Source organism: Dicentrarchus labrax, unplaced genomic scaffold, assembly GCF_905237075.1.
Source record: "Dicentrarchus labrax unplaced genomic scaffold, dlabrax2021, whole genome shotgun sequence".
In the NCBI taxonomy this organism is placed as follows: Eukaryota; Metazoa; Chordata; class Actinopteri; family Moronidae; genus Dicentrarchus; species Dicentrarchus labrax.
In genome coordinates, this window is record NW_026136710.1 from 1,834,774 (window position 1) to 1,859,058 (window position 24,285).

The window sequence follows — 24,285 nt, forward strand, 5'->3', positions numbered from 1 at the left end:
CTTATCGCTGTGTGTCACTCTATTTCTGACCCTGGTCTCTGTGTGTCGGTGTGTGTCTGTGCTGGTGTCTGTGGGACTCTCCGGATTCGCCTTTAACCATCTGGACCTTTTGATTTTTTATTGCCGTGTCCGAAGGTACGCAGTGTGTGTTTTCTGTGTGTTACCGTCCAGCAGACAATTAGAGATAATGACATTCAACAGGTTTTATTTATAGAGGAGTTTGGCGGCGCGACGAGGCCTGACGAGGGCCCGTGTGCCAGAAACAGCCGGGCTGTGATTTGACTTTGGCTTCAGACACAATATAACGTTGTTTTTATAGAGAATCTGTCTCTGAGGGCTTATTAGGAGCAAATGTATCCACTTATGTGTGAGAGAAACAGTTTAAAATCAGCACAGTTGGTCATTTAGGAACTTTTTAGGTCACACAAGACATAAAAATTGGCACTTTAATCTTGTGGAGTGAATTTAAAGTTAAAATAGAACCCACGGAGGAACATAGGAAATCATTTGGAGGAGTTTTCGCAGTGTCCTGATTGGCTCGCTGCCTCGTCCTGTTGAAACTGACGGTCGAGTTGTTTACAGGTTGAGGTTTCAGACTGAGTGGACCCGGGTTGGACTACAGCGATGGTTCCCAACCTTTTTCCCTAAAATGACCACATTTCTGTCTTTTAGTAAACTGACAGCTGCTGCTAACGTTAGCTCAGCTTGTTTCCACAAGAAACAACACTGGACCTGAATAAACTTTAACTTCCTGTTTATTTTTATTTTCTTTGTTTTGTTCTTTTTTCCTCTTATTAATTAATTATTAATATAAAGGACCAGCGTGTGCACACACTAATTAAACTAAAACTACTATAAATGACTGTGTGTTGAATGAATCCACCAGAAGCTTCTTATTTTTATTAAAACAATGAAAAACAGCTGCTTCATTTCCAGCGCCGGGACAGATGACTTTCTCTTAAACTGTGTTAACAAAGTTGTGCAAGTGCTCTTAATCTTAAAATAATGAAAATAATCTTGTTCCTCTGCTGGGATATTATGCAAACCATACGGGTTACTGGTAAAATCTACCTCAACATTAGCTGTAATATCTTATTAAGACAAAGTTAGTTAGATTACTTTTCTAATACAAAACTTGCTTGAGGAGATAAAAATTCATTGTTTCCGTTTCCATTTGCTTTTCTAAGGTTGTTCTGTTGTTTTATAGAATAAATTTACGTCAGTACTTTTTATTGACATTTCTTTTCTTGTTTGTTTATTCACATATTTGCTGTTGAGGTAATCCAAAAGTAACGTAATCAAGTTGCTTTAATATTATGATGCTTGGATTAAGTCACTGACTTGTAATTGTAAATTTAACTTCCAACCCTGGTGCCAAATGTAGAGAAATCAACGAGCCAACCTTGTTTATGCAGAAGTTAATGAGGATCTTTAATTCGAATACAGACCATTTAATCCATTGTTAAAGGGGTATGAGTGCAGATTTAATCCCTGTGTTTGTGTTTAATACTTTTTAAAGACCTTTAAATGATGTCAGGATTTACACAGACTGTAACAGGAAGCTCTCAGTATGATTAATGGCACCACAATGAAGAACAAAGAAGGTGTGAAGTGAAGTTTTCTGAAGATTAAGTGACAACAGACCTCTCAACAGAAGGATGAGGAGACGGATTCTTAAAGATTATAACGATGCCTCAATGGACACAAACTGACTGTGAAACATCTCGGAAACGAAAAAAAACTGATCCGATCTGACTTCATTCTGCAGGGAATTAAATGTTCTCTTTACTGTCACAATCTGCAAGTCGCAAAACACCGAGGCGTCACTTTCTGTCACTTTCTGTCACCCGTCTCTCTCCGTTGTCAGGTTGTCTTTCTCTGCCCGCACACGCCACCACTCTGACATCACATCTGGCTGACCCTGCCACCCTCACAGCACCACCCTTGAACCCTCCCAACCACCCACCCACCCACCCTCGTGTGAAACCATGGCTCTGTCTTCACGCTTAAAACTGTGGGAGCAGAAGGGAGGTGCAGAGTTTTCTGCATGCTGCGTTAATTGAACAACTAATGTATAATCTTGACTGCATGTGTGTGTGTGTGTGTGTGTGTGTGTGTGTGTTGTGTTGTGTAGAGGCATTGATTACATGGTGAGTGGACCCTCTGTTCTAACCCTGAATCATCAGAACATGTCACTGTGAAGCCTGTCGCTGCTGTGATCGCTGTGTTAGTCATCCTGCATGTTTGAGCTTTTTAAAGCCGCACAGCGTCACCGATGTTCGAGGCTGACGGCGGCGGATATTTGTGTCGATGTTCAATACTTTTGTGCAATCAATACATTTTCTATGAGTAAAGCACTTAAATTCTACTTATTCTGTACTTAAAGGCTGATATATTGTGTTTTTACTGAGTACTCGAAAATACACTCAATGCAAATGTGTTTGTTCTTTACTTTAGCATTTTACTGTAGCTGCTCCAGGTTTAACTAATTTAATCCACTGACGGGTTGTGAGATGATTAATTAATTAACAGTAAAATATACTTCAAGTAAAAGTGTTTGTTTTGCAGTAAAATGTTACTAATTTATTCTTTTATATATGACATAATTAGATTGTTAATACCAACTTTTACACGTTTCTAGCTAGTTTTAGGTAGTTAAATCCACTAATTCATATATTTAAAGTATGAAAGTAAAAGTAGTAACTTGCAGTGAAATGTCCCATTAATGGTTTATTATTATATATATAACGTAATTAGATTGTTAATACTGATTTTTAAGTTTTACCATTTTTAGCTGCTTGAGGTAGAACCAGTTTTAAGCTACTTTTAGTAGTAGTACTAGTTAATCCACTAATTAATTCTGCAGTAAAATGTCCTGTTACAGGTTTATTATTATATTTACAGCTGTAGTTACTCGAGCAGGAGCCAGTTTTAGTCTTTAGTTTAATCCAGTGAGGGGTTGTGAGATTATTAATGGGAGAGAAAAGAAGAAATTATATATAAATGTCATTTTTAGGACTTTTTTGCTTTTTGCCAAATACTGTAAAATAGAAATGAAACAAAAGCGCTTGTGTTTCCACCGCAACAATAATAAGAATATAGAAACAGCCAATCTTCTTCCCTTTAAGTTAAAGACGATGTAATACACTGTAGAGTATCAGTAAACTGTAATATATATTATATTAAATTAGCGTCAGCAGTCCTTTAATTGCCTATGACTGAATGTTCATTTTTCTTTCACACTTTAAGTAAAATGGTCTGAATACTTTGTTTTAAACCACGCTGGGACTTTGAATCCTTCTGCTCAAATCTATTTTAATGAAAATCTGAAGCACTGAAGTTCACGCCCTGGCTTCAGTTACACTTCAGTGCAGGTGTTTTTTTTTAAACTGCTACCGTTGCTGCCACATTTTCTCTGGTTAGTCATCCAATACACAGAGGGATAAAAGCATTTTCAAGCGCACTCGTGTGGATCCTGGTCTAAATCTGGCATTAAAGGACCAGACTTTTATGAGCTGTGTGAGGAGGAATAAAAGATATCCGAACAGATCCATTAGATGAGTTTAGTTTTGCAGCCCGGTCAGTTACTCAGCAAGTTCCTCCCAAAGTTCCTCCGACTGTAGCTCGTCGTCGAATGTGAAACAGCTGTCCTATACTGACCTTTATGATATTCCCTATTGTGTCGGCAGGTGATACCTATTAGTTAAATGTCAGGCCTCGGGCCACCTCTCTGCGTTCCCTCGTCACGGCCGCTGACTCATGTTTCCTCGTAAAAGCCGCGCTGGAAAGCTCTGAGAATTAACTGTGAAATGATTACAGTTGAAGACGACAGCGTTTGACTCACGCTACTCCAGAAGATAGCAGTCACTGATGTTATCTAAAGGTGACCGACAGTCAGCCATCGGGGGGCCAGACCACGCCCGGCCTCGCAGAGCAAATGTAGTGAATGTGCAGAAAGAATTTTTAAAGGGTCCGCTCACGCAAATGACTAAATACCATATTTTCTCTCTTTCCTCTGGTGGTATCGAGTCGTACACATAGTTTAATGTGCAGGTTTTTAGATATTTGTCTTCTCTTTCTTTTGCCTGGATTATCTCATTTTATGTTAGGACACGATTAGGCTTTATTAGCTTAGTATAAACCTAGCAACACTATCACTCTCCACCAGACTCCATAGAGAAAAGTGATCATTTTAGCTCACAGATCATCGTAACTTCATTCACAGTGGAACAGAACACTCCCGTTAACGTTGAACCCTTTCTGATACAGTGGAGGCAAATTTATCTTCTTTTGTGTTGCTCACAGCTTTTATAAACATCTGTCGTCACAAACAGTGTCCCTGTTATTCTGATAATCCACCGATATACTCCCATTATTCAACATTTCTTACGATAAAAGATAAAAACCCTTCAGGAGGGAAGAGATAAAATATGTTTATTGTAATTTGAACCTTTAATGTGACGTGAATGTGTGCATGTACCGTCTTTTGTTGTATGTAAATATCCCTCAATGACTTGCTGTTTGTGTCTAATTCTACCTCCCTTTCATCCGTCGATCCAACAGATAAAGGAGGAGAAAACGCCGGTGGCAACAGCCGAACCTCCGCCGCCTCTGTCCGCTCTGCCAGGCGGCTTCCTCAAACAGCTGGTCAGAGAGACGGAGAAGGAGACCAAACAGAAAGAGCCGGAGGTCAAAGACGAGAGACAAGTCAGTGGTAGCGAGTTTTATATGTAACTGTCATTATACAGCCCACTGTTGGCACTGTAGGGAAGCACTCGGGAGCATAAAGGTCACATCCTTTGACCCTCATCCCTACATAGAGACACAGAACTCAGTCGGGGAACGTCTCATTTGTTAAGTTACAACCTGTTCACACAAGAATTCCTGTTTGTTTCCCATCAGCCAAGCAAACTGAGCGACAACCTGGTGCAGCAGTTCCTCCTCCCGGATCAGACTCCTCCGATCCTCGAGGCCGAGATGTCCCTGCGGGCCGAACAGCTGATCAGCAACAGCAAACACATCGTCAGTCCCGACCCCGCCAGCAAACAGGACACCGGACAGGAAGTCACACCGGAGCCGCCAAAGAAGCATCAGGACATGAGGTCAGAGAGGAGCAAGAGGACGCCGCCGGCCGAGCAACCGAAGGGGAGGATAGAGGAGGTGAAGCAGGTGGAGAAGAAGGAGGAGAGGCAGGAGCCGGAGGGGAGACAGGCAGACACGACTGTAACAGAGACAGACAGGAGAGAGGTTCGTCCTACAGGCAGTTATCATCCAGAGTCTGACCTTTGACCCTGCATTAATTACTCACGTCTACACTGTTTCATTAAAAAGTACATTTTTAAAAAGCTGATTAATTTAATTTAGCAGCTTTAAAGCATCATTTAAAATGTTCCTGAAGTTTTTATTGAACAGTATATTCTGTTATTATTGTTCAAGCAAGAATAAAATCAGTAGTAGTTCGCTATGATTGCTGAAACTTACAGGAAATACAAAAATCTAATTGATTTTGTGGTGAATTGAATGAAGCTAACTGAAGCTAACTGCTAACTGAAACTTGCTGCAGTGATGCACAATACTAATCAATAATTCACCTCAAATGTGTTAAAACTGAAGTAAAAAGCCTGTTTTGAAAATGTAAGGAAAGGAAAAGTATTTGTACACTTTAAAACTACAGCCAGTTAGCCTAGCTTAGCACAAAGACTGGAAACAGGTGGAAACAGCTAGCCTCGCTCGAAGCTCGTTATTAACAAAGTCTATCTCATTTGTTTCATTCGCACAAAAACTATTATTTCGATTATTATTTCTGGGCTGGGAGCAGTGACTTCCTGGATTCCTGGTTGCCTGGCAACTGAGAGTGACATCAGATTGACCACAGCAGTGTAGCAGGAACAGCGAGCTAACAGAGCTAACAGAGCTAACCTGTACCCGTCTGTGCTCCCTCAGGTGAGGGATGTGTGGTACGAAGCTGGAACTGTGTGGTACGTTCACAAGGATGGTTTCACCCGCGGTGAGTCATCACACACACACACACACACACACACACACACACACACACACACACACACACACACACACACAGAACAATGTTATTAATCTTATTCCTCTCACGCACTCATTGACTGTAAATAACTGATCACAGGTGAGTCAACTTCGGATCGACAAGTAGAAATAGTAATTAGTTACTCTACTAGTTATATTACTTTTCTGTTACTCTGGTGGCTGAGGCTCATGGGTATTGAAGTATTTTGACCAAACAACTATTTCCATAAGGAGGTTCATCTGCGGACGCGAGGAGAGTTTGGATTCTGGTCATTATTTCTACCTGTAGGTGTTCAATCAATGATCAATAACCTCCTCTCTGATTGGTTACTCGTTTCAGCCACTCAGCTGAAGCCAGACGAAGGAACACCTGAACTCCCAGAAGGCCGAGTGAGGGTCCGCCTGCAGAGCGACGGGTCGCTGCACGATGTTACAGAGTTTGAGATTGAGAAGGTAGCTTCGCCTCTTGTGAACCTTTCTGTGTCGTTAACACTTCAGTGGACTGACAGCGTCTCTTCCTCCTCTTCCTCTTCCTCCTCTTCCTCAGTGTAACCCCTCAGAGCTGGACCTGTGCGAGGATCTGAGCGACCTCCAGAGTGTGAACGAATGTGGAGTCCTGCACACTCTGACCAGTCGAGCTAAAGCCAACATGCCGCTAACGCACGCGGGACCCAACCTGGTGAACTTCTGGCCTCCGTTACAGGCGCACAGCAAGGTGACGGCAACACGCGGCGGATCAATCGCACCCGATCAACAAAAACATGACCGTGTAACAGCAAACTATCAATAATAGGAATCACTTAATTGGTGAATCATTCATCCTCTTCTTCCTCTCCTGTGTCAGACTCCGAGGTCTCGGCGAGGGGAGTCGGTGTGGGACGCTCCTCCCGCTCTGACCGCTCTGGTCAAACGGGTGTACGTGTCCATGGTGGGGACCAGGAGAGACCACAGCGTGTGTGCGGTGGGACGCAGCGGGACCGGCAAGACCACGGCGTGCCAGGCCTTTACTCACGCACTCCTCAAGCAGGCGGGTACGACCAGCGAGAAGATCAGCGGTGAGTTCAGCAGCCGGGCTCAACAGCGCCCCCTAAAGTGCGGCGATTTACACACGTGTTTTAACAAACTCCTCTTACACCATTCATCACATTGACTTCATATTTGGTCAGCGTGTTCTAAAGACAATCTCAATTAAAAGTTATCAAAATCTTGAGTTTCTGTCGAAGGGCGTGTCCGTGGCGTGGCGCCGAATTTCGATTGCCAAGAAACAGGAAGTTGTTGTAACTTCAGTGTACTTTGTCCAATTTGCACCAAATTTCACAAGTTTGATAAAAGTCCCGCCCTGAACACATCTACATAACAATATTCAGTCATAGTCATAGCGCCCCCTACTGGAGACATGAAATTATATGTTCTATACCTGTATGTACTCGCAGGTTGATCAGATCCAGCCGGTTAAACAAAACTCATGAAACTAAACATAAATGTTTTAAATACAATTTCACTGAATCACCCCTGCAGCTCGTTTGACCAAGATATACGAACATCAGTGGCCACGTGTATCATGTCTACGCTTGCAAAAAAGTCTCTTGGTGCCAAACACCGAACCCAACAGGAAGTTGGCCATTTTGAATTCAGTATTAAATTTTGCCGCTGTTTTTTGCCAGTTCCACGCGTTGTATTTTAACAAACTCCAGTGCAATCTAAAGACATTCACGATGAAAATATTATAAAAAGCTTGAAGTTTCAACCGACTGTCCGTGGCATCAAAAAATTTCCTCTTTTGCTTTGTGTCGCCAGTGGAGCGCGTGCAGGCCATGTTCACCATCCTGAAGTCTTTTGGCTGTGTTAGCTCTCAGCACAGCGACGCCTCATCTCGATTCGCCATGGTCTTCTCTCTGGACTTTAACCACGCTGGACTGGCTGCTGCCGGGCACCTACAGGCACGAAACACACACACACACACACACACACATTTAACAGAGTCAAACACGGATACATTTGAAGACACTCATGTCTCCTTCTGCTCCCTCCTCACGCTCCCTCCGGCTGCTCCATCAGACGATGATGTTGGACAAATGGAGGGTGTGTCAGGCAACGCAGGGAGAGAGTAACTTCCTGGTCTTCAGTCAGATGCTGGCAGGACTCAGCACAGAGATGAGGTAAGCTACATTTAAGATGAAAATATTGTACTCCATTACATTTATTTGACAGAAATAGTTACTTTTACTTAAAAAAAATATATATGATAAGCTCATAAAATGCAACCAATGGTTCAGATTAAAGGGATAATTCACCCCAAAATCAAAATCCATATGTTTCCTTCTACCTGTAGCAGCGGAGCAGTTTCATGTAGGAACTATTTTCTTTCTACGTATCAGAAGGAAGGTTATGTTATGTGACTCAACTTTCTAAATATCCTCCATCAGGACAGAACTGCAGCTGCATCAGCTTCCTGAGTCCAACTCTTTTGGTATCGTTCATCCCACCAAGGTACAGTAAGTGCAGCAGAGGACTGACCTCAACAGACTGACTCACCTTTCACATGAAAACTAAACCCCTAAGTTCTGCTACCTTATATGGCTACATAGGTAGTCAGAGCTAACGGAGCTAACAGAGCTAAGCAGCCATAAGCAGCTGCTGTCAGACTTTCTGTGTCCATGCTGGAAACACAGAGCGTCTGCTGGAGCTTTTACAGTCACTAGAAGCACATTCATGGCGGTTTGTATTCAAGTTTCTGTGTGCTATGTGTGTCGCAACATTAGCTAAACTAGTGTCAGGCTAAGGGCTACATAGCAGGCCACAGTCTGCAGAGTGAAGACGTTGGTTTTATAGAAGCAGGGTTGGTTGCTTACAAAAGCTGCCACCACATATGTCACCGGCTTCCAGATCAACCAATAACAAAATTCAATTGCAGTTGCCAGTTTTAACCAGTAGAGGGCGGTCACTATTAAAATATTTTGCACTGAAATGTCCAGATTTGGGCCTGAATCAATCAACAACACCAGTAAATACCCATGTACAGGGGTTTTCTGCTTTGGTTTTGGGGTTTAGTTACTCTTTAATTATGGCTGAGTTCCATTTAGCTGCTTCAGTTTCAGGGTCCTGCTATTGAGCCTGCTGACTGTCACACTGTCATGGTTTACTGGGACACTTGAACAGAACGGAGCCGCTGTTAAGGCACCAAAAGCATTTTTATTTTCATAATTTTTTGTTAAAACAATAAAAAACTAAACAGCTGCTTAATTTCCAACACTGGGACCAGACGACTTTCTGTTAAACTGAGAAGTTGTGCGAGTGCTCTTACTCTGAAAATATTGAAAATAATCTTGTTCCTCTGCCGGGATATTATGTTACTGGTTAAATCAAGCTCAATGTTAGCTGTTATATCCTATTAAGACAAAGTTAGTTAGATTATTATTTTTTTTCTATCACAAAACATGCTTGATGAGATTATTTTTCTTTTTAGACAAAAAACTCTGAGCAAAGGACGTGATGGTAAAATTAATCGTTTCTGTTTCCATTTGCTTTTCTACTTAGATTTGCTCACTTGTTAGCTAGTGGTTTGTGCTATAGCTTAGTTATCTAGTGTTTTTTCTGTAGTAAAACATTAACACTTTTTCATTGTTTTAATAAAAAATGCTTCTGGTGCCTTCATTAAAGACAAAGTCATTTATTTTTATTATGCTGAAGAAATTGTGTCTTATTGGTAATTATTAATCTGATTAAGGTACAAATTCTTAAATTCAGCTCATTAAAGTTACCAAAATCCTTATTTTAATAATCTTAAATAAACTGAGTTTTCATTGTAATAAACTCAACTTACATTCACCCATTACAGTCTTTCAGTGGTTAGATTTTAATGCTTATTTTAATAATTTTAGCCGAGCAGAATTGTTTTACACCAATGGCAGATGTTTTTGCTCAATACAAGAAAATTTTATTTTGTTTAAGAACATTTGGCTCGTTTCTAGATGGGCTGTTTCTGCAGTGCTTGTTAGGTTGACGTATTCGGGGAATAAAAAAAGAAAAAATTAGATAAAAAGGGGGATTCTGAAGAGGCGAAATCATGCAGTGAGGAGACCCATCTTGAAGAGACTCAGGCTGTGATGGGAGATGAGATGTGACTCAGCTGTTCTTCCACTTTATTAAGATCCCTCCCTCCCTGTCTGTCTCCCTGTCTGTCTCCCTGTCTGTCTCTCTGTCTGTCGGTCTGTTGTTAGGTTGAGGAGAAGCAGCGAGCGTCCGTCGCCTTCACCAAGCTGCTGACTGCCATGGAAACGCTCGGCTTCTCAGCCAGCGAGCAGAAGGCGATATGGCATGTCCTGGCTGGTATTTACCATCTGGGAGCTGCCGGAGCCTGTAGAGGTAACACTGATTCATCACCATCATCATCATCATCATCATCATCACACTCTGTCAGTAAACCCTCCAGACACACACACGCACTGTTCACACTTTATACTATACCGACATAAATATATATATATATATATATATATATATATATATATAAGTACTGTACTGCTCCAGTTCAGAGGGAAATGTGTTCATAAAAACACATGACAAACTATTAAATCAAATTATTAATCAGTGACTGTTATGATGAAGAATTAAGTCATTTTTAATGCAAAAATGCCTGAAACATTTCATGGTTTCAGCTTCTGATGTGAATATTTTCTTGTTTTAAATTACAGTAAAATGGAATAATGTTGTTGTAAGTTTGGACAAAACGAGACTTTGAGCTCTGGATAATTGTGACTGTAATATAGAATAACAAATGGGTTGATCAAGACAGATTACTTCATCCACTGCTGATGCTGAGTGGAAAAACTGATGCACAGTTTAGATTAATTTCACATAAAAAAAACATATTGAAGAGATATTCCCCTCCATCCTAACCTCTTCCACTCATGGTACTGGTATCATATGAAAGTACACAACCTAAAGCATCCATTGGTACCAACCATGTCATGCTAGCATGTCAGTAAGGGGGCTGAATAATGCTCCAAAGTTGGGCTAAGTTTTGCCGATGGAAAAACTGGCTTGGCCATTTCCAAAGGGATCCCTTGACCTCTGACCTCAAGATATCTGAATGAAAATGGGAACCCACGAGTCTCCCATTAGCAGACACTTTATGCTAATCCCATGCAGTGTTTTGCATGTGGTGTAAATGTGTTAATTTAGTGAATTTGAATATTCCTGCATACTAGAGTCCATAAAGTGTTGGAATTGCAGAAACTGAGAATATATGGAAAGCTGAGACACATAATTCATCCACCGCTGCACAAATCAGTGCCACACTCAATATTAACGATCTAATAATGTCAGATATCAGTCACAGCAGCCAGAAACTTTTACTAGAGATACTTCAAAGACATGTATTAAGACATATACAACTAATCTACTTCAAACAGCCGTTTAGTAGGATTTTGGATGCAGAACTATTACTTTCAGTGGAGTCTTTCTACGTTTTGGTATCAGCACTAACAGATCTTTGAGCTCTTCCCTCAGTGGACTTATATAACCGTGTGCTCTCTGCGTTGTCCCCTCCTTGGCTCAGTGGGCAGGAGACAGTTTGTGAGCTTTGACAGCGCTCAGGTGGCCAGCAGTGTGCTCGGCTGTGAGGGAGAGGAGCTGCACACGGCCGTCTTCAAACATCACCTCCGACAGCTGCTGCAGAGAGCCACCGGGGGCAGCAGAGAGAGAGCTGCAGAGGCCGAGGAGGGTGAGACAGACACACACACACACTCTCTCTCTAAAGGCATTGCTATTGGGAGGCACAAGCAGAAATAACCAGGGCAGGCCTGAGGGTGAGGGAGGTGATACTGAAATCAGATTGAGGATGCTACCAGTGCTAACAAGATTTAAAAGCTATACTCTGTGACATTTCCTCATTAAACAGTTTATAAACTCTATCTCTATGTTCTATATGTAGTTAAGTTGTGTTCTTACACCAACAATGTTCAGGTTCAAACTCATCATAAAGGTCTAAAGGTTTGTAGGTCAGGTCTCTTCAGAATTACACAACTTCATTATAATGATCTGTCACATATTCTACCTTAATAATTCAGCCTCTGCAATTTCGTTTTTAAATAATATTTCGATTAATTGTGCAGCCTGAGTCTTCGTTCATGTCCACTGGTTCTGGTCTCTGCAGGTCCCAGGCTGACCGCTGCTCAGTGCGTTGAAGGAATGGCTGCTGGACTCTATGAAGAGCTCTTCACTGCTGTAGTCTCATTTATCAACAGGTAAGGATGCATCTGCAGGTTGTTTTCATCCAACAGGAAAACCTCAAAATAACCTTAGATTACATCACACACATCCTACAGCTCAGCTCGAGTTTAATTAGCTCTTATTTACATATTTGTTCTGGATGTAAAGCATTTTCTGTGTAGTTAACTACTGAAACAAACAGTGTTGGGCCATGAAAGGAATTACTTTTTATTTCTCTAGTGTAGTTGAACCCCCTTTGACCAGCCCTGTACCCCTTTTCTCCCATCCTACAGCCACACATTTAACATTTGTGTAGTGCAAAGTGAAAAAGGGTTTTTACATGTGAGCTATGTTTGCACTTTCACTATTAATATTGGGCATTTTTTGCAATACAAACCTCAATTGAGGGGCATTATTTGTGTGGCTATCGCTCAACACCATACCAGCAAATGCCACTCCAGAGAAAAACTCGCACATCATCATAACTTTATTCAAAGTGGACAGAAACAGATTAAAAGCGTCTCTGTTAGTGTTTCCAACAATCATCAACTCTGGTTTGGTGGAAATAAATCCTTAATTCACCGACGTAGATGATAACAACGAGCACTAACATGCATCCACTGCTTCACTCCACCATGTGTTTACATAGCTGCTGTATTAATGCTCCAAATATTGTATATATATATTTAACCTGACAGCAAAACTTTGAGTATCTCTGCCCTGTGGTATTGTTATTGATCTGAGTACCTCTTCCATCACTGGTTATTGTCCACACAGACCACTGCCTGCCTGGTGTGTCATATGGATCTTTGTTGATTTCGATGACCTTTACTTCATGAACACATTCATTTGTTTTCCCTCCAGTAACTCATAGCCACCACCTGTTGTTATGTGTTGTTGCGTGGGCGGCTTAACGTGAAAGAGTGACGTCAGTGCATAGCCTCTACAGTACGTACAGATACACACTTTTCTATAACATGCATATGTGTGTGCTCTGTGTGTGTGTGTTTTGCGTGCAGGGCTCTGAGCGGTCAGCAGCTGACGTTAGCCTCTGTGATGGTGGTGGACACGCCGGGCCTGAGGAACCCCAGACACTCTGCGGAGGAGCGAGGAGCCAGCTGGTCTGAGCTGTGTCACAACTACCTGCAGGAGAGGCTGCTGGAGCAGTACCACACACACACCTTCAGACACACACTGGAGAGATACGCACAGGTAGCGTCTACACGTCCACATGTACAACTGAGCATCATCCCGGGCGTCGGCCAACAGCGTCAAACACTGAACGCTGTAAAATAACTGATCATATTTAGAATAACTTAACTATATACAATGTTTCTATAACTGATTTGTACATTAGCTCCATGCTACTAACTAGACATAAACTGAGCAATAATGCATCACAAGAATGTGTTTTTGAGTTTATCTTTGTACTGAGATGAACACTTTTCTCAGATGTAACATTGCAGGCACATAAGAAATCATATTTGTAGCTTTTGTTCCACCATTAAAGAAGTTTCTGATAGTTTAAAGTTCATATTTTACTGCCCTAATTCAACATGACTGATATCCGTCAGTAAAGGTGGAACAGATAAAAGCAAACTGATGAAGGGCAAAAATTGTCTTGCAAGCTAAGGTACCTCGGTGTACTTGTAATGTAGGCTACTTCCCCAGTGACAGTTTGTACTCCAAAAGTACAAAAGCTCTTTCTTCTCTGACAGTGAAAGGATTACAGAGCCCCCAAGGAGACATGACCAAAAACTTTTTTTTTTTTTAAGTTTCTGCTGCTTGCAGGAAACTCTCCAGTGTTCACCAGAAACCAGGTAGCACCAAAGTCTTCAGAGTAAAATTGTCTTTATTCTGCTGCTGTACAATGGAATCATTTTCCTTCAAGCATATTCAAAGTGACCTTGCAAAGATGGTTTCTCACTAGTTTGTGGACTGATTTCTATTTGCCACATTAGCAGCAGTCTACCACTTTGGTCCAAACTGAAATATCTCAGTAACTATCGGATGGATTGTCATTAAATGTTGTTGAGACATTAAATGTTCCCCTCAAGATTGAATTGAAAAATTCAAATTCATTTGAGGGGAATTTATCTTGAGGTTGAAACTGTTTCTACATATACAAGTCAAAGCAAACGTTTACTAATCTCAGTACACATTTACAAATCATAGTACACATATACAAATTATAGTGCACATTTACAGATTATAGTGCACATTTACAAATTATAGTACACATTTACAAATTATAGTACACATATACAAATTATAGTGCACATTTACTAATCTCAGTACACATTTACAAATCATAGTACACATATACAAATTATAGTGCACATTTACTAATTATAGTGCACATTTACAAATTATAGTACACATTTACAAATTATAGTGTACATTTACTAATTATAGTACACATTTACAAATCATAGTACACATATACAAATTATAGTACACATTTACAGATTATAGTGCACATTTACAAATTATAGTACACATTTACAAATTATAGTACACATATACAAATTATAGTGCACATTTACTAATCTCAGTACACATTTACAAATCATAGTACACATATACAAATTATAGTGCACATTTACTAATTATAGTGCACATTTACTAATTATAGTGCACATTTACAAATCATAGTACACATATACAAATTATAGTGCACATTTACTAATTATAGTGCACATTTACAGATTAATTTACACATTTATAATTATCTCACCTGATGTTTTGGTCTTATGTTGTATTGTGTCCTTAATGTAAATAAACCTTCAGACGTTATTGTGATTTAATTATTGATGACTGTAAAAACTGCTGTCACAAATAATAAAGTAACTAAAGTGGGTAAATAGATGTAATGGAGTAAAATATTGTCCTCACTCAGTAAAGTACTTTAGATTTGTATAATAATATGTTCTTGTGTTACAGGAGAAGATCCCGGTGGGGTTTGAGAATCCAGAGAACAGCCCGGCTGAGGTTGTGTCTGCCATCGACCAGCCGCCTCCTCAGGTACACAACTCATCATAATCACTGTAAGACACATAAATCTGGGAACAGCCACAACTTCACAGAACTTACCCTCACATTTCTTAAAGGGCCTCTCCACTCATTTTATACACAAAGACAATGTACTCGTCATCACTCGACCTTTGAAAACAGCTTCATAGTCTCATTAAATAACACAACAATGACAGATTTTTAACAGGAAGGCTTCACTGCAACCAGGAGGTCTGTCCAGTGTTTTTGGAGCTGGAACCCTTTCTGGGAACTAAATGTCAGGATGTCTGCTGCTTCTATTTTCTTCCCATTTTGGATCTGCAGGTTCTAGAGAAAAGAGAATTGAAAAAAAGTCTGACTTGTTCAACCGTCCTGCAAAATCAAGAAAAAATGATGCCAGAGAAGGAAATAATTTCCACATGGGAAATAGTTTCAGGTTGATTTTCAAAATAAAATCTCCGTAAAATTGGAATCCCAGCTGCCAAAATCCAGATAAGAGATGTGAGGAGTTGATATGCTTGAATTGCCTTTGATTATTAGAGCTAGCCTTTCAGACAACATACAGTCCACCCTCACCTACAGCACTTCCACTTTGTGTAGTAATTAGTGGTTCCCAACCTCTTCTATCATTGTCTAAACTGCCGACCCCTGACTAAATTATGGATATTTCATATTATATTCAACACATAACAATAACAGTACAGCTGATAAACAGCTGAACACAATAACTGCAGGAAGTTTGAGATGAATTTTGTGTGTGTGTGTGTGTGTGTGTGTGTGTGTCTCAGGTCCGGGCGGCAGATGGAGACCCCAGAGGTCTGTTATGGGTTCTGGATGAGGAGATGGTGACACCAGCCTCCAGTGAGAACAGCGCCGTGGAGAGAGTCTGCCAGTATTACAGCAACACTGGTAAAAAGCCCTCAGCTGCACACATTCAGAGCCCCTCCCAGTGTGTGTGAGCTCTTTACAATGTGATCTGAGTGTTGGATATTGTGAATGTCCCTGCAGTGCGTCAGTGCGAGCAGCCGCTGCAGTGCGAGGTGAACCACCTGATGGGCTGTGACCCGGTCCGCTATGACCTCACTGGATGGTTTGGTCTGATCCAGAACAACCTGTCGTCTCTCAACGCCATCTGTCTGCTCCAGAACTCCACCATGTGAGTCAGTTTGAAGGCTCAGGAGAATGAACGTGGGAGAATGGATGTGTGGATGTGTTATAATAGGCGCCTGGTGGCAGAATGGCTTAGATTTACATTTACTACATTAAAAGTGCACTAGATGGCCAAAAGTATGTACAATCTTGTCTATTTACTCTCAGACAAAACTGTGAATCTCAGCATAAATTTAAAAATTCTCAGTACACATTTACAGATTATTTAACACATTCACATATCTCTGTACACGTATACAGATTGAGATACAGCTTCACAATTGTCCACACACATTTACAATCATTTTGCTACAATAATACCCCAATAGAACTAATAAATATATAAATATAATCAATTATATTTTCTCATCAATGTATAGTGAACACTTATTTTAGTGGGTGCAGTTTGAGAATCTGATCACTGCATCTGTGCCATCAGTTTTCATGTCAAACTTTCACATGTGATGACTTCTCTCTTTGTCTTCCTCAGAGGGGTGGTGAAGGCCATGTTTACCCCCAGAATCTCTCTGCCCCCTCTGTGTCGAGGTCTGGGGGGTCTGGAGGGCAGCAGCCAGCGCTGTCTGCAGAGGAACGGCACCATCAGGAAAACATTCAGCGGAGGGATGGCAGCCATACGCAGACACTCCCAATGTATCGCAGTCAAACTACAGGCAGTAAGTGCACCAGTACACGCAGCTATATCTCCAGAGAATACTTCGGGCTGGATTCAGTCTCTCTGTCACTGTCGCCACCCTGCAGGATGCTCTGGTGAACCTGCTCCGTCGAGCCAGGCCGGTGTTCCTGCAGTGTGTGATTGCAAAGAGTGACGGTGGAAGTTTCGACGTCCCGGCACTCAGAGTCCAGCTGCACTCCACACAGATCCTGTCGGCCCTGCAGCTCCACCGCACAGGTCAGCATTCACACTGCTAACAGTGGTGGACTCTCTAAAACCCAGCGTACAGCAATGCTGGTGAGGTCCTCCTAAACAACTGTGTCTCTGTGCAAACATGTAGCTAGCTTAACATTAAGGAAACAGCACTGAAAATGCGCGTTTAAAAAGGCTAAGTTATGTTGTGTTGTGTTTAGGGTCGGGCTGATTGAAGGTACTGCCTCCTCTTTTGGTTCAATTCAGGCACTGTTCATGTCAATTAGTTGACATTTTAGTTACAAGTTACTTAAGAAACTAAAATATTTGGGCACAAAAAAAATGCACATCTGGAATGTAATTAACAGCAAATAATGCAGTGCTCACTAAACAACCACTTACTTGATTTCTTGAGGAGCTTTCACTGCATCTCGTAACACTTTAAGTTTCCTTTATTTAGCATCTATAAGCCATGCAAATAGTTAATAAGATTGTTTATAACACACTATAATGTAGTTATAATAACAGTTATAATATGTTACATTACACAAATGTGTTTTCATTATTATTATTGCACATGTACAAACACAGGCTTACTTTTCTCTTTTATTGTACATAGTGTTTATATTTTTATTATTTACTGCATTTAATTTTTCTTTTTTTTTTACATGTTATCTTAAAGCTACATTATAATGTTATAAACCATTTATTAAATGTTTATATACTACTTATAAATGCTAAATATGTGGACTCAAAGTAAAGTGTCACCCTTTAAATCAACTTTTTTTTAAATATTAGGAAAAACTTTGCGTCCAGATGCCAAAATGAAAATAAAACTGACTTACCTGAGAAGCAGAATCAAAGAACATGCAGCCCACACTCATAAAGTGAGCAGATTTATCCGTTTAGCTCCACTTTACCTTCAAAAATCTGCCTATTTTTATCAGGACTGTCACAGTGCTGCTGAGTAAACAGGAGCTTTAAGTTACAAGTAGTTTGGAAGCAACCACAGCCTGAATTTAATAGATTATGGGATTAAAGTTGGAGCAGTGGTGCTGATCTGGGAGCAGTTCAATCAGAAACATATTACAAACTGCTCACTGTTAAATTAGAGTGATATATTTGGACATAAATGAAGGTTTCGGTCGACATCCAGTCTGTCGATTTCGTGGTCAGAAATACTAAATAAGGAGGAGTTTAATGTTGAGAAGTTATATATGCACTTCAGCTTATTATTATTAACTTTAATAGTTAATGCAGCAAGATTTCACTCCAGACACAAATGTAGGGCTATCTTAGATGCATCAGTTAACTGGCATTGTATATTAAAAGCCTTCATTTATAAAATATTAATAATAGTTTAACAGACTACACTGTCAAAAATATCTGACCTTTATCTACTTACATATGTAAAAACAATGAAATTACCTATAAATACAGGCTTAAATTTCTTTTAAATATCTTTAATTTGAAATTAATTAAAAAATTTAAAGAAAGATTTTATGTAAAATTAAAGCTAAAAAACAGAATATTACTGTTGGTTTTTTTGGTACATTTTTCTTTTTACAGAGTTGTGTTGCTCCTTATTTAGCATGTAAATCTTATTTTCATTTGTTTTTATCTGCAGGGCTCAATACAGTTTCATCCACCCACACATTATTTGGATGAGTTTTACTTACTTTAGAAAACTAAATATGGAAATAAATTGTGTGTTTTATCCGTCTGTCTGCCTTCCTCTCTCTCAGGTTATCCAGAACACATGACTTTGAGTGACTTCAGGTGTTACTTCCAGGCGTTGTCTCCTCCGATTATGAAACGTTACGCTTCGATGTTTGTCAGCCACGATGAGAGAAAGGTCAGGAAGCTCATCTCTGTCACACAAACACAACGTCTCTGATCTGTGGCTCTGAATTAAAATGTCCTGTCTGTGTGTCTCAGGCGGTGGAGGAGCTGCTGGTCGAGCTGGATCTGGATAAAAAGAGCATCGTCGTGGGCGCCGGCCGGGTGAGAACATGTTTGAGCTCCTCTGATCAAACAGCAGAGCCGGCCGATGTAACGTGACTCACAAATCTTCTTCCTGTTGTGTCTGCTTCAGGTGTTCATGAAACGAGGAGTGCTGCGCTACCTGGAGCAGCAGAGGGACCAGCAGGTCACCGGCTGGTTGGTGCATCTACAGGCCTCCTGCATGGGACACCTGGCCCGTCAGAAATACCGTAAACTGAAGGTTAGTGTCTGTAATCTGTATGCTGATGAGACACCGTTTCTCCTTCAAGAAGCTTAAGCTCTGGTGCAGCTGTAGAAGTCGGTAATCCGTCTATAATTTTGACCAATTCTGCGTTTTCTTCTCCCTGATAACTGGCCATTGTTCTAATACAGCTTGTGTTCAGATCATCAAAGTTTAGATATTAAATAATAAACTGTAATGCGATACGTCATTTTAACTCAGAAAAAAAGTTAAACAAACTAGTACACTGAAATAGTTTTTATTAGGTTTTTTTCCCCCACAATACATATAAAAATAAAAAGTTATTTAGTGTAACTAACAAATTATTAAAGATACTTGATCAATAATGTTTCCTTAACTTACAAAATTGAGTTTGTGTAACTTGTAAATTTTGATGTAATCAGTTTCAACAATTCTTTGAGTTAAATGAACTGATCTAGTTTTACAATGTAATATAAACTTTAAACATAACAGTTTAATTTAGTTTTCTTCACAGAAATGAATGAAATGTTGAGATATATGACGCCAGTGTGTTTTTTTTTAATTGTACAATTTATCAGTTGTCATAAAATATGTTAAATATGTTATCTTAAGGAAAAAGACCCTAGTTTCTCCTTTATGCCCGAAAGACGAGCGGTAAATTCGCTGCGAGATAAATCCTACACACTGGTCCTTCAGGTTCACCAAATGCGGCCCTTTAAATGCACACAGTGCTAACATTTCTATTGGTCATTTCAGTCAAAATGTGAGTTACTTTAGATAATGGTCACTGCCCGAATTCATCACAGGAGGAAAGTAGTTTTAACTACCAGATTGTATTTAAATAGTGTGTGTGTGTGTGTGTGTGTGTGTGTGTGTGTGTGTGTCTTGTGTGTGTGTGTGTGTGTGTGTGTGTGTGTGTGTGTGTGTGTCCAGGTGCAGCAGATGGCGGTCACCTGTCTGCAGAGGAACCTGAGGGCTCTGAGGGTCGTGGCCAAGTGGAGCTGGTGGAAACTTTTCTGCAGAGTGCGACCTCTGCTCGACGTCAACATGGACAATGAAAGGCTGCGGGCTAAAGAGGTACACACACACACACACATCCGGGACTACACACACACACTTAGCTTAGCATAAAGACTGGAAACAGAGGGAAACAGCTAGCCTGGCTCTGTCCTACCAACACCACTGAAGCTCATTAATTAACACGTTAAATCTCGTTTGTTTAATATGTGAAAGAGGTTAATGATGTTTCCTGACTCAGTGCAGTCACTTCTTGTCCAATAAGGATCAACAGCATCATCCTGCATTAGAGAAGTTAGAACCATTAAAGAGCCAACAGAGCAACGAGAAGAAAACACTGAAGCTTCTCTGTCACACGTAATGTCTCTTACATGAGCTCCTGCTATTTTTTGTAAAACTTAAAAGTTTTAAAACTTTTTTAATCAACAACCAGCAGATTGTGCGGCTCTGAAAACATCAGTGGTGAGTTTAAATATATTTTCAGTAATCTGGTCGATTTGGAGACTCTGCTGACCTCGGCTGTTTCATATTTGATTTGGTTTGGAAACCTCTGAGAGCAACAGGTGACCGTCGCAGTAAAAGCTCCGATGCTAACAAAGAGTTCATATAACCAATCCTTTCAGACGCAACTTTAAAAGATGTTTCAGTCGCCTTGAGACGCCTCTTCCTCTTCTTCTTCCTCTTCTTGTCAGGACGAGATATCGGCTCTGAGACGACGCCTGGAGAAATCAGAGAAGGAGAGGAATGAGCTGAGGCAAACTGCAGACAGTCTGGAGACCAAGGTTTGTGCTGCAGCACACACACACACACACACACACACACACACACACACACACACACACAGTCTCATGTCGCTGTGTGTGTGTGTGTGTGTGTGTGTGTGTGTGTGTAGGTTATGGCGGTGACATCTGAGCTAAGCGATGAGCGTTTCCGTGGCGATGCGGTGGGTCAGGCTCTGGATGTGGAGAGGGCAGAGAGACTCCGGCTCAGCAGGGACAACAAAGACCTGCAGGTAGGAAAAAGTAATCTATTACTCACTGGACGAGCTCCAGCTCTTCGCTGTTTAACAACTTCTCCATCACACACCTGAGGTTGCTGCTGCCTCTTCACAGTCAAACATCTCTTTTCTTCTTCCGCCAGGCTCGACTAGACCAGTGTAAGGTCACCATGGAAACGCTGGAGAAGCAGCTGGAGGAGGAGAAACAGAGAGTCCAGATCGCTGAGAGCCAGAGAGGAGCGGGGACAGGTAGAGATCAGGGTCTGTGGGGGGGCGGTGGAGGAGGATGTCGTCTATGAAGTGCTAAGAACTCAAAAAAAACTAAATCTGTCACGTGTCCGATGTTGTTTGACTGAAGGCCATCGTTCCTCTGCAGTTGCCATGGGTTACGTGGGAAAGATTGTGGAGTGGATGAAAAGATAGACGTACAGTAAAGTCTCTTAACTGCATGAAGTGAAGTTTGTCCTTTACAGCTGCTGTATGGATCAATAACGTCGGCTCACAGCGGCCTTACAGGGGCGGATCTAGAGAAATATTCACAGGGTGGCCAGAGGGCGTCAGAAATATGTGCTGATTTAATCTCAATCACGTTTATTAATATTTCTTTGGAAAAACACCCAAATGAAGATATTTGACCTCAAAAACATTATTGTAGCACGTTAGTTAGCATTGAATATAAATATCTGAAGGTTTTATTTCCAAATCTTCAGACGTTTTTTCAAATAAATGTATATTTTCCATTGAACTCGAGCCACGTGGCCAGTTTATTAAATCAATTTCCATTTTTAATAGTAACAATTGTAACAATAGTTCGGACATTACTGCGCTAATGCTAGCTGGAAAGGATAAGGTATTACTGCGATAAATAAAATGAATTGGTTAAACTTCATAAAATTCTTAATCAATCATCTATTTCAACTTTTTACACATGAAACAACAAGAAATTACAGATTTAATGTAATAAGAATCAGAATTTATCAGGAAGAAGACAGTCGGACTGTAGTCCCTGCACGCTGTCTTTGCACTGCCTATAAATCTGTTTATGCTAATACAAACACAGAGTCCAGGAGCTGCAGTTTTGGGGTCATAGGTCAAATAATTGGTAGTGATTTTTAAGCCATGAAAATGAAAGAAAACATGTCTAACAAGAACAAAACTGCTGTGGCACCTGAGCTGGTTTCAGACTAGAGGAATGTCATCAGGCGTTAAGTGACCCCGTCCATCACCCCTGACAAAGTCACATCCCCCCCCCCCCCCCCCACACACCCCCCACCCCCACACACACACAGACAGTGAGCTGGCCATGCAGCTGGAGTGCTGCCAGACGGAGGTCGAATTTGTCCGCAGACGACTCAAGCAGACGGAGGAAAAACTGGAGACGGAGAGACAGACCCGACAACAGCTCGATACCAAGGTGAGACAGGACGCTGTGACGTGCGCCGCGACACTGATGGCAGATTAAATGTCTGAAGGTAATAACACTGTGTAATGTGTGTGTGTGTGTGTGTGTGTGTAGGTGGCAGCGCTGCAGGCCCAGCTGGAGCAGTCCAGGCGGAGTGCGACAGAACTGAAACGTCACTGTCGGCGTGTGACCTCTGACCTCCAGGACGCTCGAGTCCTCACTGACAGTCTGCAGAGCCGCATGCACGAGGTGGACCGCAAACAGAGGAGGTCTGTGTCCGCCTGTTCCCCTCAAACTGTCTGAGTCATGATAACCTGTTGCTTCATCAGCTTATTCTTTATACTCTCAACACTGGGGGGGGGGTCCTGGAAAACCTGGAAATTTAGAGACTAGTATGGAAACACCTGGAAATGTAGTAAAATGACCAAATATCCTGGAAATGACTCAGCGTTCTCGTTATGTGACCTGAATCCTCTTTTTGTTGTGTCTGCGTGTTGTTGTGTTTGTTCAGGTTCGACAATGAGTTGACTCAGGCTCTGGAGGAAGCCGACAACGAGAGAGAGCTGAAGGACAAAGCCTGTCAGGAAAACACAGCTCTGGGGGCGGAGATATACACCCTACGCCGGAGCCTGCAGGTGTGTGTTTCACTAGCGTAGAACCTGAAAACGAGAATGTTTCTGTTCTTAAAATGAGACATTTTTATCTACAGAGGGAGTGGGTCCTCTTTTTGTGTAGTCATGGATACGGTGTGGTAAAGAATATAAATGGTGATTGATCTGAGTTTGGTGCGTCGAGCTGGACGGACTCACTGAGAATGAGCTGTCAATCACAAGGTAGCCCCACCCTAAAGCATACCCTGCTTTATGGTCTGTTTTACTCTAAATGGGACCATCAGTTACTAAATGAACATCATGCTGTATGGAAGAAGACTGAAACTAGAGACTGAGACCAGAAACTCATCAGGAAACTGTTTACTGAGCTCATAAATCAACTGAGAAGTTGACTCATTTCTCCATAAGACTGAATGGTAATGGAGCCGCCCCCTGCTGGCCGTTACATAGACTGCAGGTTTAAAACACTCCTTAAAACAATAACACACACACAAACACTGCAGATAAAATAAAGCTCTTCAAGGAAAAACATCAATGACCATCATTCATCAAACAAACCTAGAAAAGAGCACATAATCTATTGTGGAAATTACAGTTGTCACATATGATTCATGAGACAATGTCATGCCGGTAAAATGACGTAAATTGCCTCGTAGATTGATGAGTCAGAGACTTGTGGAGTCAACGGGACATCTGACATATGACAGACGGTATGTTGTGCAGCTACTCAAAGGTTTATGTCATCGTATCCAAACAACAAGAGATCTGACCTTT

General features: G+C 41.1%; 1 protein-coding gene across 3 annotated transcripts in view; it reads left to right on the forward strand.

Moving 5' to 3' along the window:
• The window catches only part of LOC127369995 (unconventional myosin-XVIIIb), a 40,327-nt gene continuing 16,042 nt past the window's right edge, over nt 1-24,285 (forward strand). For 2 of the 3 annotated variants that reach the window (XM_051411624.1, XM_051411625.1), the window contains exons 1-30: nt 1-135; nt 1,868-2,025; nt 4,562-4,707; nt 4,903-5,247; nt 5,944-6,007; nt 6,380-6,492; nt 6,587-6,754; nt 6,884-7,094; nt 7,837-7,979; nt 8,098-8,198; nt 8,466-8,529; nt 10,260-10,404; nt 11,600-11,764; nt 12,197-12,287; nt 13,272-13,464; nt 15,196-15,276; nt 16,053-16,173; nt 16,273-16,420; nt 16,904-17,087; nt 17,173-17,323; nt 19,024-19,133; nt 19,217-19,282; nt 19,374-19,502; nt 20,418-20,561; nt 21,194-21,283; nt 21,394-21,513; nt 21,642-21,747; nt 22,788-22,912; nt 23,015-23,169; nt 23,412-23,535. In XM_051411624.1, the coding sequence (XP_051267584.1) occupies nt 1,989-2,025; nt 4,562-4,707; nt 4,903-5,247; nt 5,944-6,007; nt 6,380-6,492; nt 6,587-6,754; nt 6,884-7,094; nt 7,837-7,979; nt 8,098-8,198; nt 8,466-8,529; nt 10,260-10,404; nt 11,600-11,764; nt 12,197-12,287; nt 13,272-13,464; nt 15,196-15,276; nt 16,053-16,173; nt 16,273-16,420; nt 16,904-17,087; nt 17,173-17,323; nt 19,024-19,133; nt 19,217-19,282; nt 19,374-19,502; nt 20,418-20,561; nt 21,194-21,283; nt 21,394-21,513; nt 21,642-21,747; nt 22,788-22,912; nt 23,015-23,169; nt 23,412-23,535 (3,840 nt within the window). In that variant the 5' untranslated portion in view covers nt 1-135; nt 1,868-1,988. The remainder of the gene's footprint in view (nt 136-1,867; nt 2,026-4,561; nt 4,708-4,902; nt 5,248-5,943; nt 6,008-6,379; nt 6,493-6,586; nt 6,755-6,883; nt 7,095-7,836; nt 7,980-8,097; nt 8,199-8,465; nt 8,530-10,259; nt 10,405-11,599; nt 11,765-12,196; nt 12,288-13,271; nt 13,465-15,195; nt 15,277-16,052; nt 16,174-16,272; nt 16,421-16,903; nt 17,088-17,172; nt 17,324-19,023; nt 19,134-19,216; nt 19,283-19,373; nt 19,503-20,417; nt 20,562-21,193; nt 21,284-21,393; nt 21,514-21,641; nt 21,748-22,787; nt 22,913-23,014; nt 23,170-23,411; nt 23,536-24,285) is intronic. The other variant, XM_051411627.1, reaches the window with a different exon arrangement.